Here is a 13,269-nt window from a genome sequence, read left to right on the forward strand (position 1 = left end):
CCCCAGCCAAAAACTGCAAAAAAAAAAAGATAGAGCTGCCCCCCCCCGTTCCCCCCCCCGTGACTGCTGTGGAAAGGCGTCTTGAAGCTGTCTTCTGACAGCACATATGGTATGATCCCGCATGTGGGACCAAAACAGAGTTGTATGTATATGAATGAAATATGTATGTCCATACCCTTCTTCCCAGGATCTGGGACTATGTCATGACAAGGCAAAAGGGAATTCAGGCTGCAGAGGGAATTAGTTTGCTAATCAGCTGACCTTAAAATCAGGAGATTATCCTAGATTAGCCAGTGAGCCCAAAGTAATCACAAGGGTCCTTATAAGTGGATGAAGAGGGCAGGAGGGACGAGCCTGAGGGATGTGTGACCAAGAAGGAATGGTGAGAGAGAGATGTGAAGGGTAGACTCGGCTTCCCCTTTGCAGCCTTTAAAGATGAAGGAAGAGGCCACGAGCCAAGGAACTTGAGCAATCACCAAAAGGCAAGGATGTGGGTCCCACTGAGAGCCTCTAGAGGACTCAGCCCTGCCACTGCCTTGGTTTTAGTCTGGAGCTGCCTGTGTTAAACTTGTAGCCTGCAAAACTATAAGGTAATAAATTTGTGTCATTTATGCAGCTGTGGTAATTTGTTACAGCTGCCACAGGAAACAAATACAGACAGGCAGCTGCTGCCTTAATCACTGGGGTAACCCCTGGGGTGGGAGCTGGCAGGAGGGGAGTGGGCATGTATTCATTTCCAAACTTTTAAATTGTTTGAATTATTTATGGAAATGTAAACATGTTTTTACATAATTAAGAAACTGTGTAAAGGGGCGGCCCTGTGGCTCAAAGGAGTGGGGCGCTGGCCTTATGTGCCAGAGGTGGTGGGTTCAAACCCAGCCCTGGCCAAAAAAAAAAAAGAAAGAAAGAAAGAAACTGTGTAAAGGTCAATACAAGAGGGAAGGGGGAGGGCCAGAGGAGGAATTCTGTGTTTCCTGTAACTGCAGCAGGCCAGCTTAGGGAGACAGCAAGGATGTCTGTCCCACCTGCCCTCTGTGTATCCTCCCACTTAGGACAAAAAAACATGGCTTTGGGGCAGCACCTGTGGCTTAGTGGGTAGGGCGCCGGTCCCATATACCAAGGATGGCAGGTTCAAACGTGGTCCCAGCCAAACTGCAACAAAGAAATAGCCGGGCATTGTGGCGGGTGCCTGTAGTCCCAGCTACTTGGGTGGCTGAGGCAAAAGAACTGCCTAAGCCCGTGAGTTGGAGGTTGCTGTGAGCAGTGTGATACCATGGCACTCTATCAAGGGCAATAAAGTGAGACTCTGTCTCTACCAAAAAAAAAACCAAAAAAAAACCTCACTTGGTTTAAAAAAAAAACCATGGCTTTGGAGTCCCACACACTGGGTCCTAGTCCTTGCTGCACCTTGGAGTGGATTTGAACAAGCCCCTGCCTTTTTTGAGCTCAGTCATAGCATCTGTAAGTCCCTGAAGTGAGCACCTGTGCTAAGCCTGGAAAGGGAACACGGATTACTGCTCCTCAAAGGGCCTGAGCAGGCAGGCAGACCCAGCAGCTAATGGGGTACAGGTGCTGACATTAGGAGATGGGAACCACCTCATGAAGAGGGGCTCCTAGAAGGCCAGGTAGGTGCTGCTCTCTGACCTACCTTCCTGAGTGGCCCAAGGTTTCCTGATATTGGCTGCTGCCTCTGACATGGACATCAAAGTAGATAAAGAAATGCCTGTGGCCCCCACTGTAATAGGCTGGGAAGGCACTGAAGTCCATTAGGTAAAGGCTGAGAGCCCCTGACAGCTCTCCTGCAGTGGCAACCACCCCTCCCCAAAGAGAGGCACCACCTAGCCTAAGGTACCAGCTGGGCAGTCTCTCTCAGCTGTCACCTCTCCAGGTCCTGAGTTTCCAGCAGCCTCTTCCTGTGCCTGAGGGAGACACAGATGACTCAGCTCCTCTTCTCTGATGACCTTTGCATCTGGGGTCACTCCACCCCAGTCTTCTTGCTCTGCTTCCCAATTAAACCCTTCTCACCTATATCCCCCCACCCCCATTTCCCCAGCTGCCCCCACCTGTCCCAACCTAACAGAGAAATGACAGCCTTTGGAGTACCCCATGGGGCCTCTGGGGACCAGGAAGCCTGGATTCCAGACACAGGCCTGCCTTCGGCTCAAATGCCACACCCATCTCTGGGTCTCAATCTCCCCATGCACAAGCCGAGAGTAAAATGGAGAAGGAGGGAGCCCCTCAAGGCTCAGGTGGCTGTGAGGGGCCCACCTAGTCTCACCCCTCAGAAAGCAACCCTGGAACCTGCCCAGAGCCAGCACAGCTACCAGCCCCTGGCTGGGGCCTCTGAGGTCTTCTCCCTGCCACAGGCTGTGGTGTTTAGCCCAGCCCCCTCCTCTGCCTCGGGGGAGGCTTTGACAGTACTGCCCTCCTTCACCTGCTTCCAGCATCAGGCTCTGCCCCCACCCCCACCCCAGTCTCCTAGCTTGCTTGCACACACCCTGCTCAACTCAGTGCCCACCTCTCAGGAAGGAAGCCTTCCTGACAGCCCTTCTTGACCTCCCCCTGGAAGCTTCTAGAAGGCTCCTCTTACCCAGCACAGGTCCCAGCATTATTTTCTCCAACAGTGTGCTGACTACAGATAGCTGATTGTCACATTTTTAGGAATTTTCTGAATCAGTTGTTATTTACAGCTGTTATTAAAAATTAAATTTATATACCTTAAATTGATTACATTAAAAATAATGTAATACATTCTGGTAGGCCAAGACAGAAAGATCACTTGTGCTCAGGAAAAAAACAAAAAACAAAAAAGACCCTCAAGGTAACAGACACTCAAAATTTATCATTTCCTAATTTTTTCAGTCCATTTTATTATATGCACATTTGAGGTTATTCATGTCTATTGTATCTGTCTGGTGGAAATACTATAGACTGGTGTGACATCTCTTCCCAACTCCATTTGTTCAGGGACTTCATGCTGATAGCTGAGTTTTACACAATAGAAACTGGTAAATGTTACAAATCAGGGCTTGATTTTTTGTTCTGTTGATTGCCGAGACTTAAGTAAGTGATGAAAAATGCTAGTAATGCAGACTAAACTTAAAAGTGTGATATCTATGACCATTATGTTGTAAATAGAACAAAAAAATTGCAGAAGTATCCTTAATAGAATATTCTCAAATATTCTCAATAGAAAACTATTATTTGATTCAACAAAGAAGTTGCTCACAATATTGACCAAGTTCCAACATACGTATATCTTCTTACCTTACTCATTTAGCATAAACAAAAATGTCAACCAGAATACATGTTAGAGCTATGTCTGTTTCTTAATTAGTTGGAGATACAAGAGTATGGAAAAATCACTGAAAGCATTCTGAGAAAGATAGATTTGCTATGTGGAATTCACAATAAAAAGTATTATATTTTTATTTGTAAAATGTATACTAAGCATCCTTTATACCAGTAAAACTTATAATAAATTTATTTAAGTATATGTGTACACACACACACAAAAATTTTTTTTGTGCAGAGCTAGTTGTCCCAGTTGTGACAACCAAGTATTACCAGACATAGTCAAATGTTGCCAAGGGGGCAAAAATCACCCTGTTGAGAACGGCTGTCCTAGGCAGATGGTGTACTCCCTGAGGGCCACTGGAGGCTCCTATGTCCCGCAGACCTCCTTGCTGGGGCCTTGGCCTGGCAGGCATGAGCAGAAATTCCCTGTGTTTGGGGAGTGACTCCCGGGGCCACCAGCTTCCCACATCCCCAGGGTGGTGCAGGGAAAAGGGTCCAAGTGCAGAGTGTCACACGGGAACTCACAGGCTCTGCAGTCAGCTGGACCCATGCTCAAATCCCACCTCTGCCATTTGCCGGTGGGGTGACCTCAGGAAAGTCACATAACCTCTCAGAGCCCAGTGGCTTTGTCTGTAAAATGGGCACAGTGACCACGCCCACCAGCTGTGGGGAGATTAAATAAAATGACCCATGTCACATGTCTCACCCAGGTTCCAACACATGGGAAGGGCACTCAAAAACTTAGCTGTTTCCTGATAACAGGGCAATCAGAGACCAGCCCCCATACCCAACAAAATAGTTCTTCCATTTTACCTGTGAGATGTAGCCTGGGGGGATGTGGCCATCCTCCTGGGTTCTAGGTGCGCTCTGAGGAGCCTCCCCACGGAGACGCCAGGCCTCCAGCTGTGCCCGAAGAGACTGAACCTATGGGAGTGGGGGTCCAGGTCAGTAGGAGCCTGGAAGCAGGGAGGAGGACAAGGCTTGGCATGTCAGAGATGCACAGTAAACAGAGATGCACAGTAAGCAGTCCCTCCCTTCTCTTCCCCTTTTCCCTTCTCTGTGGCTGCTGAAGGCAGAACTAAGAAGAAAAAAAACAAAGCCAAACACACCACCAAGATCCAGGGAAAAAGATTCCGATCAAAAGGAGTCTGCGGCGACAGATAGTGGACTGGGAGTCAGTGCTCCACCACTGCAGGTGTGCGAGACAAATGCCAGGTATGAGAGCAGGGATCGGAGGGGTGCTGGTGGGCAAGGCGGTGCCCAGAGAGGCCAGCTGTGATGCCACTTACCTCCTTCTCCAGTGCCTCGTGGCTGTCGCTCGAGGGCCCCCGGCGCTCCCCTCGGCTTTGGTTGAGCAGGGCAGTGAGGGGCACCCGTTTGTTCTCCCTCAGGGGCAGCTTCTCTAGCTCCTGCCACTTCTTCTCAATCTCTTCGCTGAGCCGGCTCTGCTGGTCCTCGGTGAGGGGGGCTCCCAGGCCTCGGCGTGGCCCCTCACCAGCTGGCACTTCAGGGGCCCGACTGTCTGTGGCCTCAAACCACTTGCGTCGCTCCTCAGAGCGCTGGGCCAGGTCCCGCTCCAGCTCCTCCTGCTTGGCTGGGCGGTCAGGAGCGCGGGCTGGAGTGCGGGCCCGCTGCGGGGAGCCCTGGGTCAGTGGGGAGAGCTCCACATAGTCCAAGGACTGCCGTTGCCCATCTGCCTTCCGAAGGCCACCCCGGCCAATGACCTCAGAGCACGTCCGCTGCTCCCCAGGCTTCAAGGAGCCCTTCTGGGTGCTGTAGCTGTGCAGTGTGTTCTCCTTATTACAGTCCGAGAGCCTAGGACACCAGCAGAGTCACGTCAGGTGGGACCTGGCTGATCAGCTCCACAATGGGTACTTCTGGAGTATCAGCTGGGTGCCAGGGGCCGAGGACAGACCCCAGGAAAGGAAGCAGCCCAACCTAGAGGTTGAGAACTTAAGCTTCATCGCTAGCAGACCCTGGGACATCCTGGCTCCACTGACGGCCAGCAGAGTGACCCAGATTATCTGGCTTCCCCTGCCTTCTCTTGAGCCTCAGTTATCTCATCTGTAACATGGGGCAACACCTCACAGGAAGGATGTGAGGACTAGGTGGGTGAACACGGAAAGCAACTAGGAGGCCCTTTGCAAAGGTGATCAATGGATTAAAAACATAACAGACAGCTCAGTGCCTATGGCTCAGTGGTTAGGGTGCCGGCCACATGCACCAGGGCTGGTGGGTTTGAACCTGGCCAGGCCTACTAAACAACAATGACAACAACAACAATAGCTGGGTTTTGTGGTGGGTGCCTATAGTCCCAGCTACTTGGGAGGCTGAGGCAAGAGAATCACTTAAGCCCAAGAGTTTGAGGTTGCTGTGAGCTGTGATGCCACGACACTCTACCGAGGGTGACATAGTGAGACTCTGTCTCAAAATAAACAAACAAACAAACAGACAATGCCAGGGCTTCACAAGGCTCACAGTAGAATAGAGGAGATGCCCATGGTCACTGTGAATGAGGTGAAGACAGGGACCTCTGAGAGGACAGAACACGTTGCTGAGACTGAACAACTATGGCAGTTCTCCTCTCCTCCCACCGCAATTGCTGGGTACATGGTCACCCAGCTGAAAACTATACTTCCCAGCACCTGCTGTAGCTACATGTGGCCATGTGACTACATTCCACCCATCAGGCATGACAGGCTGCTCCCTGTAAAGGGCTGGGACTTCATGAGAACCTAAGCAGTTCCCTCTGGCCACAGTGTGAGCTGAGGCCACAGAGCTGCCTAGACTGTACACTTCTGGACTGTTCCAGAGAGAAAAATGAGTATCTACCTTGCTTCAGCCAGCTTCTTTGTTAAAGCACCAGAGCTGACATACTAAATAACAGTCCAACCGTGCAGTACTTCGGGGCTTACAAAGGGCTCTGGGTACATCCTCACACAGGCACAGACATGACACACCAATGTGACAAAAGAGGAACCTAAAACCCAGGCAGGGAAGCCACTGGCCTAAGGCTGAACAGCAGGGTGCGGCCAGGTTAGGGCCTCCTATTCACCCACCTCAATACCACGGTCTGTTCCTGGTGTCCAGCAGCTGCAAATCCCAGGTCCCCATGGGCAGCTGTTTATACTTATGGGGGTTCTGTCACCAGGTAACTCAGCCCTCCTGCCCCTCTATCCCTGGCAACCTCCAGAGGAAGTGAGCTTCCTACCCCAAGAGGGATGTACACTGAGCCAGAAAACCTAGGGAGCCCTCTCCCTGAACACCAGCTCAGCCATGGCCCCCATGGCAGGGAGACAGATACTACATCTGATCTTAGCCAAAAGGCCAAGAAGCAATATATAGTTTAGAGACAGAACAGCACCTAAGCAAGGCTTCTAATGCACAAGTATCTTTCCCAAAAAGCCAAAGCCCCTTCACTCTCTTCCAAGATATGGCGGATTAAAGAGATGGCAGATCAAACCTCAAATCCTCATGTATTTCTGCATGAACACCAAGAATGCTCATTGTCCTCTTCCCATTTTGTTGATAGAGAAACTGAGGCCCAGAAGGTACAACCACATGGCCCTCAGGAGAGTGCACAGAATCCCACCCAGGATGCAAAAGTAACTGTCTCCCCCAAGGCCCTGGTCCAGATCAGCACATACTTGGTGACATCTGGGGCTGAAGCTGGACGCACAGTCTTCCTCAGAGCCTCAATCCAGTTCCGTCGGATGCCTGAGGTCATGGCCGACAAGGTATAGACAGCATCCTTGGTCTGTAAGTCCAGCCCAGAGTAGGTTGCCATATGGCCAGCCCCATGGCTCCCTCCCCACTGTGGATCATGCTTTTCAGGACAGTATCTAAGGCAGGGGTCCTCAAACTTTTTAAACAGGGGGCCAGTTGATTGTCCCTCAGACTGTTGGAGGGCTGGACTGCGGGCCCTGGGATGAGTCAGCTGCTAAGCAGGACAGGCAGCGGTAGCAAAAACACTCGGTGGACTGGATAAATGTTCTAGGCAGATTTCATGTGGCCCGCGGGCCGTAGTTTGAGGACACCTGATCTATAGTCTTGAGTCTGGAGTAGGCAGAGGGCACAAGACCTCCCTTCCAGCAGCCTAGGGAAAACCCTGCTGGCTCCAAGATCTCCCCAGATAAGTTAAGTTGTTGACACTAGAGCTTCTGACTGGCTCTGAGCTCAGGGCCTCTGATAAACGGGCAACAGGAAGCCAGTCTCAATGGTAAGCCACGTTCAGCACCAAAACCTCCTCTGGGGCCTGCAGATATACTGAACCCCCCACCCCCCATACCCCTGCATGCAGCCTCACATGGATCTGAAAGCCATAGTTGCGCTGCACCGCGTACTCAGTGACATCCGTGCAGGAACGCAGGTCGATCTCGCCATCCAGCTCATCTGCCTGGAGCAGAAGCACCCACCCTGGTCCACATGGGCCCCAGGGAGACCCACTTTGTTGACCCCAGCCAGGCCATCCCAGCATCTTTTAGGGTATATCAGCCCCTGATGGGGAGAGGATGCCCTCCCACTGGTTGTCTCACCTCCTCAGCGGTGGAGTCTCTGTAATATTTGAGGCTTGAATCCGTCAGCACAAACCAATGCTTCTTCCACTGTGAAGCAGAGGTGCTGATAAGTGAGGGGGAGGGAGGGTAGGATGAAAAAGCCCACGTGTGCGCTTCTGCAGGTGTCCTGCATGCTGCCAGGCTAACCATTCTGCACACAGCAGGGCTGGGGCAGCAGCTTAGGGTCAGAAACCCAGTCTAAGGCCTGGTCCCTCCATTTCCTCTCTGAGCCTCAGGGGCAGCTTTTCCTCCATAAGTACACCCCCCTTTCCTTCTTGGAACCCTTTTCTGACTTGTTGATGCTCCCAGACCCCTCCTGAAGATTCCAAGCCTCCTCCGGTAGACCCCTCAAGTAAAGACCAGGGAAGGGTTGTGACCTACATAAGGTCACTTGGCTAGCAGTCAGGGACTAAGTGAAGCCAGAGTACTTCAAGTCTTTGTCCATATGCCCCACCCCACTCCTACACCCCCTAACTGCCATAGTGGTTGAGGACGAAGGTCTCCCAGAGAGCAGGACTGCATGGTGTCTGTGTACTGGCATGGTCTGTTTCTTGATCTGTGTACTAGTTACCCACATATGTAGCACATGAGAAAATGCATTAATCTGTACACTTATGACCTGTGGTTTGGGATTGGGATGGCAGGAAAGGGGTGGGGTGTCACCAGAAGAACAGCCTGATATCAGCCAAACTCACTCCACCTCTGGGATTCTGGTCACCCCATGGGAATGCTGGTCGAGTCTGCCCACTAACTGGGTCAGTGAATGTCACCCAGTCTCCTGCCCTCTTAGGGTTCCCCACATCATCAAGCCCTGTCCATGATGTTTGTTGCTTCAAGTAGTTTTCTTTCCTCAAGAAGATAATATGATCTCGAAAGTGTGCAGGGATGACACTTTCTACTTCTTCCTATATTCCCTCCCCTGAGAAACAGGGTTTTAGCAGAGACCTGAATTTCATCCACTCCCTAACTACTGTGTGCCTTTAGACAAGTATCTCCACTTCTCTGAGCTTCAGTCTTCTGACCTATAAAGCAGGGCTACTAAGAAGTCTCTAAAGCTTCTGCTGAGGTTAGAAGTGCCTAATCTTCCCTTGTACTTCTTTCATGGCACTTGGCATAGGGATGGACACCAGGTTTGGGTCTTTGTTCTAGGAGGCTGACCCTCTTAGAACCATTCTGCTCAAGTGGACTGGGTGCTGCCAGGGACCTCACTTGCCTCTCTGAAAAGCAGGGCAGGGGTTCTGTGCCAAGTCATTTCTTTGGCCCTTCCAAACCTGGCCTATGACTTTCTAGGATGAGAGATGGATGGAGCTCCGAGTTCTAGGCCTGGGTCTGCCCAAGGTGCTGCTAAGCCTAGAAGATGTTGACATTCTCATGGGCCTGTCTCCTGTCTTTGCAACCAGGGGTGAGCTGGCTGAACTCCCAAGTCCCCTCCAGCTTGGACATTCCAAAATCCTGTGATAGAGGATGAATAACAGCCAGTTCTGGGTGGGGCCCATAATCCCTCTGCCCTCTGGGGACCTGGGTGGAGAGGCCAGGAAGGGGTCACTGGCAGGGTTCCAGGCCTTGTGTGAGCCTGGAGAGCAGCCACCAGGGGACGGGTGGGCAGCCAGCGGGTACGGAAGGCTGTGAGCTGGAGGGAATAAAACATGTGGGCTGGAAACACAATGAGATTCCCTTTGGCTCTGAGCCCTCCGCGGCATGCGGGCTGCATGCAGACCTGAACCACAGGCACACGCACGGCTGGGGTGGGGAGACCTCCCCTCCCAGACAGGGTGGGCAAGGAGCCAGCTCCAGCCTGGCCACAGAAAGGGCAGAAACAGCCACTGTCCCTACCAGTTCCAAGAGCCGATACGTGGGCTCAGCTAAGGCACCAGCCACATACACCTAAGGTAGTGGGTTCAAATCCAGCCCGGGCCCACCAAACAACAATGATGGCTGCAACCAAAAAAATAGCCAGGCGCTGTGGTGGGTGCCTGTGGTCCCAGCTACTTGGGAGGCTGAAGCAGGAGACTCCCTTGAGCCCAGGAGTTAGAGATTGCTATGAGTGATGCCACAGCACTCTACCCAGGGGGACTGCCTGAGACTCTGTCTCAAAAAAAAAAAAAAGAGCAGATACGTCAAGGGAAGGGAAGGTCAGTAAATGCCAGGGGGGTGTGGGACTCTTTCCATGCTTGATCTCTGTGACCTTGCCATCTATTCTGTTAATAATCATTACTGTCTATTATGCCCATGTCATAGATATGGCCACTGAGACCTAGAAGAGGCTCTGACTCAACCAGCACCTTCTTCACGAGCCCCAGCCTTGTGGCCAAATGCTGAAAATCTATGTGTGACTCAGACCAGCTGATCCCCGTGATCCCTTCTGCCTAGGCCCTCCATTCCCAGCCAGTGTTATCCTGATATAGAAGGGCCAAGAGACCCTTAATGAGAGCCTCACTAAGGGGTGGGACACAGGTGTGAGGGGGTAGGTGGCCTCCACTCCTTCCCACTACGAACTGCTCCAGGAGGCAGAGAGATGACTAGCAGCCTCTGCTCCCAGGGTTCTCACCACAGTCCCCACCTTAGACCCACCCCTCCTCCCAGAGGCTGGGATCTCTAGAAAGCTGGACAGGCCAAGGACCCCTTAGCCTCTTGGGCTATCCCCAAGGGCCCTATAGCAGCACAGTCTCCTCCCCTTTCCACTTCAGCTCTCCTACCTCTCCAGGCTCGTCCAAGATCGACATCCATCCCTTCTTGAAGTTGAGCAGATCGGGCTATGGGGAAATGAGGAGGCAGATGAGTCAGGCCCAGCAGAAGCCAGCTGGAGCTGGTGACAAAGGCATGCTGTACCTATCCTCACCCAAGTCCCGCAAGACTGAGTTTGTAGGAAGCCAGTCCCACTCCTCAAATCCAAGCAGCTTGCTAGATACCGAGGCAGCCTTGGCCCCTTTCCCTAACACCTGGCATTCTTCAGGAACCACGAGGCTGGCGCCAGGTGGCTGGCACTTACACCATGGATGGGATGTCCAAGCTCCCTCCCACCAGCCCACCCCCTTATCCAAGAGTGAGAGAGAGAGGGCTGAGAGAACTCTGCCTGTAAAGAGACCCTGAGAAAAGTTCAGAGAACAGCCTGGACCAGTAGGGCTGAGTGAACCATTCAGCTCCTCTCTCTGATGTGGCCCAGGCAGCTATAAGGAATGTGCCTGCCCTAACCTACTGACCTTGTAGTCCAACCAGTCCCGCCCTTCCTTTGTCTCCTGGAGACCCCAGAAGATATAGCCAGAGCCAGGCTGGGTCAGAAACATTTGCCCACCCCCCCTACCCCCGCAGATCTCTTTTGGAAGGCCAGGGTGATGGCATCTCAGTTCTGGCAAGCCCTACCTTCCAGGTGCTCCCCAGGGGAATACAGCCCTGGGGCCTGGGGGCACCCAGCTGCAGCATGTGCCAGGCATCCCCACCCCAGTCCTAGATGAAAAACCTATTCATCCTGGTATTGCTCTGACCATGCCCATCTGGTGGATGCCAGCTCCTAGACCCTCCCTGCCCACTAAGGAGACCTCTCTCATTTAGATCCTGGTCCTTCTGTGGTATCAGCTCCTGCTCAATGGCAGGGAAAATAGCAGGGCGGGCCAGCCTAACAGGCAAGGAAGAGGCAGCCACCTGTTGCCATGGCTCTGAGCCCACCTATCAGCTCCTACATCGCAGCCTCACCAGGCCAAGGTGTCTGGTTGCGTGGAGGGAGCCGATGGTGTGGCTCAGTGGGGTGGACATCGACAGCAGCAGCTGGAAACCAGAGCCAGCTGACCTGGCCACCTCTCCTGACCTGCCCTCCTCCTAGAGAGCCCTTTCTCAGGTGGAAGAAGTGAACCGAGAGGGACTTGAGGCTGCTGTGGATCCAGAACTATCCATAGTCATGGTCAGGGAACATCAGCAGGCTGGCAGCCTCTCTCTGCCTTCCTAAGGGAGGGGACACAGGCTCTGCTCAGAGCTGGGAAATCCTGGGGCTGCATTTATTCTGTTTGCTCTCTATTTTGCTACTGAAGACAGAAGCCACCCAAAATGGTCCCAAGCTAAAGACTGGTGACCATACCTGGCTCCACTTCCCCTCAGGCTGGGACACCCACAGCTCCCAGGTCTGGCATGGGACCTAGCACAACAGGCCTCAGAGAAAACCTGCTTAATAAAAAATATCTACCCTTTTCTACCTCTATGATCTAAATTCCTGCATTTTATAGACAGTCCCCTCCCCCCAGCTTCCTGGGCCCATGGAGCTGACATCACTGGGCTGACCCAAGTGAGAGCCCCTGAAAGGGCTGCTGAGCAGACAACGTAGCCAGTTGGACTGGGTCATGGCTGGGAGAGCAGCCACAGCTCCGAGAGGCTGGGCAAGGGCTCCCCAACCGGAATGACAGGCTGGGACCCCGGGGACTGCCCGGGAAGCAGAGTCGCTGTGACCTTCCTAAATCACACCCCCTTCCTTTCTGAGCCGTGCTACCTAACAGAGCAAATGATGAGGGTGTATCCCCCAAACTTCCTGAGAGAACTGAATGTGCCTGTACACAGAAGCAGCATGGTGACCCTCCAGAGGCCAGTACAGACATACCACACACCAGGTCAGACACAACATGGCACAGCGACATCGAGAGAGGAGGCTGCCACTGGGGTTTTAAACCCGTTTGGCAAGGAAAACTGTCCCCAGGGTGGAAAAGTATGATACCCTAAGTCTCCCCTGAATGTACTCTCACACAGGGCTCCTCTGGAACCATCTTTCCACTGGCTGCTGGAGGCTCAGTTTGTCCTCCTTCCTTTCAGGAGCGCTGACAGGCTCTCATAGCCCAGCCCCCACCTTGGCCAAGGTCAGCCCCGCCTCCTGCCTGAGCCACAGCCCCCAGCAAGCACACTCTGCCAGGGGGACTCACTCACAAGGCCTAGCATCACATCCTGCCTAAAATCTCCAGGGATGGGTCCAGGTGGCTTCAAAACAAAGTCCGGCTGCCTTAAGATGGCACAAAAGCTGTAACACACCCTTCCACTCTGGCCTCCCCTTTCTGAGGGCCCCCTTTTATACCACCAGGAAGCTGGGGAGGCCTTGCAGATCCCCAGCATCCCAGGAAGCAGGCCCTTCACACTTGCTGTGTCCTCTATCTGAAACACTGGCTTCCTCCTCCTCCACTGACCAGGCCAGCCCCTTCTTGAGTCCAGCTCAATTGCCACCTCAGGTCCCTTTTCCAGGGCATGCCACACACTGCACCACAAGCCGCCTCTGTGCTGCCTTCCCACAGCCCCTTTGCGAAGCCTCTGCTGCATCTCTGATTATCTTGAAGCCATTTACTTATTCCTCCCAGGTTAGACTACACGCAATGCTAAGTCCAGGACACACCTGTTCTCCCCCTAAGACCCAGCACAGACGGGGACTCAGGGAGTTTTTTCAGAAAAA

At 52.7% G+C, this 13,269-nt stretch overlaps 1 protein-coding gene across 1 annotated transcript in view; it reads right to left on the minus strand.

The window, feature by feature from the left end:
- Positions 1-13,269, minus strand: part of TRIOBP (TRIO and F-actin binding protein) — a 65,637-nt gene that overhangs the window by 9,738 nt on the left and 42,630 nt on the right. Inside the window, 6 exon segments of the mRNA XM_023509199.1 lie at positions 4,111-4,221; positions 4,587-5,112; positions 6,945-7,054; positions 7,604-7,693; positions 7,833-7,940; positions 10,550-10,606. Of these exon segments, the coding sequence (XP_023364967.1) occupies positions 4,111-4,221; positions 4,587-5,112; positions 6,945-7,054; positions 7,604-7,693; positions 7,833-7,940; positions 10,550-10,606 (1,002 nt within the window).

Source organism: Otolemur garnettii, unplaced genomic scaffold, assembly GCF_000181295.1.
Source record: "Otolemur garnettii isolate 467f Iridium unplaced genomic scaffold, OtoGar3 scaffold00007, whole genome shotgun sequence".
NCBI lineage: Eukaryota > Metazoa > Chordata > Mammalia > Primates > Galagidae > Otolemur > Otolemur garnettii.